At 38.1% G+C, this 5,151-nt stretch overlaps 1 protein-coding gene across 3 annotated transcripts in view; it reads left to right on the top strand.

The window, feature by feature from the left end:
* Nedd1 (NEDD1 gamma-tubulin ring complex targeting factor) overlaps nt 1–5,151 on the top strand; it is a 43,277-nt gene that overhangs the window by 4,143 nt on the left and 33,983 nt on the right. For 2 of the 3 annotated variants that reach the window (XM_031349376.1, XM_031349377.1), the window contains exon 3: nt 2,309–2,403. In XM_031349376.1, coding sequence (XP_031205236.1) covers nt 2,309–2,403 — 95 coding nt within the window. Of the gene's footprint in view, nt 1–1,188; nt 1,208–2,308; nt 2,404–5,151 lie in introns of those variants that run through there. The other variant, XM_031349378.1, reaches the window with a different exon arrangement.

The raw sequence follows: 5,151 nt of genomic DNA, 5'->3' as shown, positions 1-5,151 counted from the left end.
TTCTGCTTAACTTTGTTTTTGGGAATTGTTACCAGTAGCTGGCTGGCACTGACAAGTACATTCCTTAATGCGGCAGTGGGGTAATGCTGTGTGACTTTGAGAAGCTAGTCTTGTTTCTGTGCAGAGAGCTTCATGTTATCTGTATTCCTAATGAAGCCATGGTTCAGTTGTTACTGAAAAACAGAATTCCAGACACAGCAAGTCAGGGTCCTAGTGTATAAATTGCAAGAAGTTAGAAATTAGTGTGAGGTGCCAGGGAAGTCACTTTTCTTTATTCTTTTGGTTTCTATACTTCTTATGACTTCTAAAATTACAAGAAAACTTATAAACTAGCCTCTCCTCTCTTTATCTTCCTGAGGTTCAATTTTCTGTGGCAAACAAAGGAAGAAGCCAGTGGCTTCTCACCGTGACGCTATGTTGGTAGAAATTATTTTATTTCCCCTGGGAAGGATGTATGTAGATTGCTCCCCAGCTCCACTCAGCACTTATCAGAGCCTGCCCAACTCAGAGATGTGCAGTGTGGAATCTGCAAAAGCAAGCCTGCAGTTATATTAGAAGAGAGGGCATTGGTGACTAGCTCTGGGTTTCAGCACTGTGCTGATTAATTTGATTATCTACAAGCCAGAGACTTGGACTCAGTTCTTATGAAGATTGGTTCATTTGATGGGCTTAATTGCTACTTGGAGACTTCATTCTTTGGGTAGAAGATGATACTCTATCCTTGACTCCAGTGGAGTTCAGACATGGTTCAAACTAGATAAACTTCTTTATCTTTTTAAAATAATGCTCTGTCTGGGGATGTAGCTCAGTTGGTAGAGGCTTGCCTAGCAGGAAAGAAGCCTTAGGTTTGATTGTAAGCATGATGTTAAGTCAGGCACAGTGGTATACATCTGTAATCTTAGTATTTGAGAAGTGGAAGCAGGAGGATTGGAATTTGATAGGCTACAGAAGCCCCCTCAAAACTTTGTTCCAATGCCCGATTTAGTCATAAAATATCAGAATACTATGCATAATGTCAAAATAATATAGTAAGGATTACCTACATGCTTCTATTGTTTCCATGTATAGACTTTGCTTACTAAAAGTAGAAAGTTTAAAATTCCTATATTCTAGAGACAGGAAGATGGCTCAAAGGGATGGCTCAAAGGATGCTCTTTGCTGAACCTGATGAGCTGAACCCAGTTGGAGGAAGGAGAGAATGACTTCAGTGAGTTGTCCTCTGACTTTCTTTTGTTTGTTTGTTTGTTTTGTTTTGTTTTGTTTTCGAGACAGGGTTTCTCTGTGTAGTCCTATCTGTTCTGGAACTCACTCTGTAGACCAGGCTGGCCTTGAACTCAGAAATCCGCCTGCCTCTGCCTCCCAAGTGCTGGGATTAAAGGCATGCGCCACCACTGCCCAACATCCTCTGACTTTCATACTTGGAATTTGATGTGTAGATATGCATACACACATACAAATAAATGTAAAGCACTATGGTATTTTAACATGCTGTGACTTTCAAAACCATACTCTTATTCTTAATTAAATTATTTAATCATTTTGGTTTAATATACATTGTTTTGTACTTATTACTTATATATAATTTATGTAGAGTAAAATAATTAAAAATTTAAGTTAAGATTAACTTAAAATAATTTAAATTTGCATAACATACATTGTTTTTATTTAACCATACCCAATCATGTTTACTATATGCTTTGTAATACTCATTCATAATATATTCATGGTTGAAGCATCTACAGCAGTGATTCTAGTCCTAAGAAAATAACAGTCTTCATTTTTCACTTGGGAGAAGTAGGAAAGTGATGTGAATACTAGCTTTTAACTGAAGATGATACTGAGCACACTTGATCAATAAAATAGTTCCTGAACAGATTTTGTGTATGAAAAGCTGGTTATTATTTGTGCTTGCTGCTTTTCTCATGTTCTCACATCTGAAAGGATAAAATTAGACCTGGTCCACTCTAGGCAGGGAGTCATGTTTCTCGTGGGCTAAGTATCTTTTGAATGATAGCATAATCAGAAGGGGTGGTTCTTCCCTGCAGACCTAGAAAAGATAGTTAGTTAGTAATTGGTAGCTGGAACCATTTTGAAAGCTGGTATAGGAGCCGCATTTGTGTACTTGTCTTGATGATGGCTTATATGACTGTGCTCCTGAGACTGTAGTTAGGTGTTGTGGGTGCCCATAGACTACTTGATATTTCATTTTTCTTTTTATTGGAGATTTCCTTTATTTACATTTCAAATGTTATCCCCTTTCCTGGTTTCTCTCCCTCCTGTGCTTGATGTTTCTTAACTCTTCATTTAGATAACTTCCTAGTGACAGCTTCTTCCAGTGGTGACAAAATAGTGGTGTCAAGTTGCAAATGTAAACCTGTTCCACTGTTGGAGCTTGCGGAAGGGGTAAGTTACTTGCTTTTTAAACTGATTACAATATCAGTTTGCTGAAGTGACTGTGACTTACTTATTATGGTTCTTTGTGTTTAAAAACATTTTTCATCTAAACTCTGAACAATACAGTAACAGATGGGGTGTGTGTGCTTACGGAAGGTTGTTAGGTGAGATTATAGTGAATTCTAGGAGAGCAGTTTAGGCCTTAGATTTCATTAGGAAGGGATTCTCTCTGTCCCCTTTTGTTGATGCACGACTAGGTCACTAGGTTACTTGACCTTGTGAACCCTAAGTGCTCCTGTTGACTGTGGGTGCAACATCAGCAGCAGAGACTAGTTCTGCAGGTAGCCTTCTGCATTAGATGCTGAGCACTCAGCACTCAGGGATCTGTCCCAGCCTTCCTTAAGGATAATCCATTCAGGATAATACTGGTTTCCTCATTTCCATTCTACATCCAAAAAGCTATTCTTCGAAGAGAATGGCACCTAATGACAAGGTTGCTCCTTTTTGCTGCTGCTTTTTCCTTTTCTACTTTTTTTTTTTAATTTTTTTTTTTTGTAAACTTAAATTTCACTTCCAGCCCAGGTGTGGAAGCTTAGAGAATGTCTGACAAAGGTACAGTGGGAGTTTGAGGCAGACTGGGCTAAGGAGAGTTGAGGAAGAGACTGCCCTTAGTCAGTAGGTAGACTGCACTCTTCAAGATAGGAGTGAAAGCGATCTTGGGACTCCTTTCAGGAGTGGCCAGCAAGCTGCTCTTGAATTTAATATTAAAGCCAGATTAGTTACAACTTTCACAGCTGGCTGGGCTTTTGTGAATTGGGTTTTCAAATCAGTGTTTAGCACCTCTGTCCACCTGTTTCTTTGTTTTTGATTTTTAAACTTACTTGATTATGTGCTTGTTTATTTGGATGGTGTCTCCTGTGTAGTTCTGGCTATTTTGTATCTGGAACTTGTATTTAGACCAGGCTGGCCTTGAAGTCATAGAGATCCACCTGCCTTTGCTTCTTTAGTATTTGGAATAAAGGTATGAGCTAAACCAAGCCCAGTTCCTCCCATTAAAGAAAAATAGTATACTTTGTACCTTTAAATTGCAAATTCTATTTTTTACTTTAATCCTTTAGCAGATGACATATATAGATGTGTGCCATTCTGAGGACGTGGCGAATATTCCCATTTATTTGTATAATTTTAGCCCTTCCCACTTTAAGGCATTATATTATAAAGCAGGTGAAGAAATGTTCAATAGAGTTCTAAGTTTGAATGTGCTGCAGTTATAAGAGCTTTTTGCAAGCAGTTTTTTAATAAAGGAATTTACTTGGAACTTCTTGTACCATGTTAGGGCTCTAGTCATTATTTTGTTGGGGTCCCAGCTATGCTAATTCACATGCTACTTGAGCTATTGGGCCTTTATACTTGGGGAAAGAAATTTCTACCCTACTTATTTTAAAATTATTTTTAGAATGAAATTTTAGGTTCCTGGTTTTGTTTCTAATTTTGTGTTATTTCCTCTTTGAAGTGGACAGATTGGTATTAACGATATTATAATGACTATCATGGGTTACAAAATAACTTTGAAATTAGACCACCTTGTTTTTAGATTTAAAAAACTATGTTTTAATATTTGTATCTTGTGGATACGGGATCCCTATAATACCATACAATTTCTTTTAATTATTTAAGTTCATTAGCTACATTAAAATACATTAACATAAAAGGTCTTCTATCAACAAAGTATAAGCTAATCTTAAGTATAGGTTTTATTCTGAACCCTTAACAATAACTATACCTGTGACAGCTGGCATCCAAGTATATCAATCTTTGGTGGAAACCATCCTGAACTATTTTAAAAGTTATTTAATGGTTATTAGGGAGTTTTGATTTACAGTGCAAGTAGATTCTAAAGTAAATATTACTGATCCCTTCAGACATGTTCATTCCTCGGATGGTACCTACACGAGCATTAATACCTAAGGATGTGGTATGCATCCTACTCTTGTTATGTTTGATAGCTGATACTATTGTCCCATGCTGAAAGAAATGTTGATTGGTCCGGGGGGCATGTGGCAAGGGGACCATCAGTAAGCATTCTTTGGAGCACAGCCTGGTCTGGGGATGCCTGGTTCTCTGAGTAGACACAGTACTAGCCAGTCTATTCTCACCGAGTACTCAGCTCTGTTTCTCAGGATATTCAGACATGTCGGGGGACTGACCTAAGTCTGCATAGAAGTGTCTTCTTTGAACTTCATGTCTCCTTTTTTGTTTTGTTTTTCATGGCGTTCAATTGCATGTAAGAACAATTAGTGTAGCTCCCACCTACTTCAGTAGGTTAAATACACCACTCCAAAGGTGCCGAGGTCCCATGTTACTAATGGGTGACATATACTTGGTAACCCTTGAATCTTAGCCATCGCTGTGTAACGTTGGTCAAGTATAGTTGTAATTGTTAAGAAACTGACTTTCTGATTTCAAGCAGACAATAAACTTTGAGCAAAAATGCCCAGGTATTAGAAAGTTGTTTTTCAGAAACTAAAATACTGCTTCAAAAGTTACACTAAGTGGCCAAGGGAGGTTGCTTCACAAGTAGCATCTGTTGCTGTTGGTCAGGTAGAGCCATCAGTTCTGGTTTAGTGAATTTTGCATCCGGACAGGGAGAACAGCTAGTTAGAAGCCTTCAGTGATGGGTTTGGATATTCCCCATCTTCTAGGTCTGCCTGGAAGCCATTAAGAACCTTTATATCCAGCTCTGGCTTTCTTTCTTTC

Source organism: Mastomys coucha, unplaced genomic scaffold (genome assembly GCF_008632895.1).
Source record: "Mastomys coucha isolate ucsf_1 unplaced genomic scaffold, UCSF_Mcou_1 pScaffold4, whole genome shotgun sequence".
Classification (NCBI taxonomy): domain Eukaryota; kingdom Metazoa; phylum Chordata; class Mammalia; order Rodentia; family Muridae; genus Mastomys; species Mastomys coucha.
This window is presented reverse-complemented; position numbering and strand designations above follow the sequence as displayed.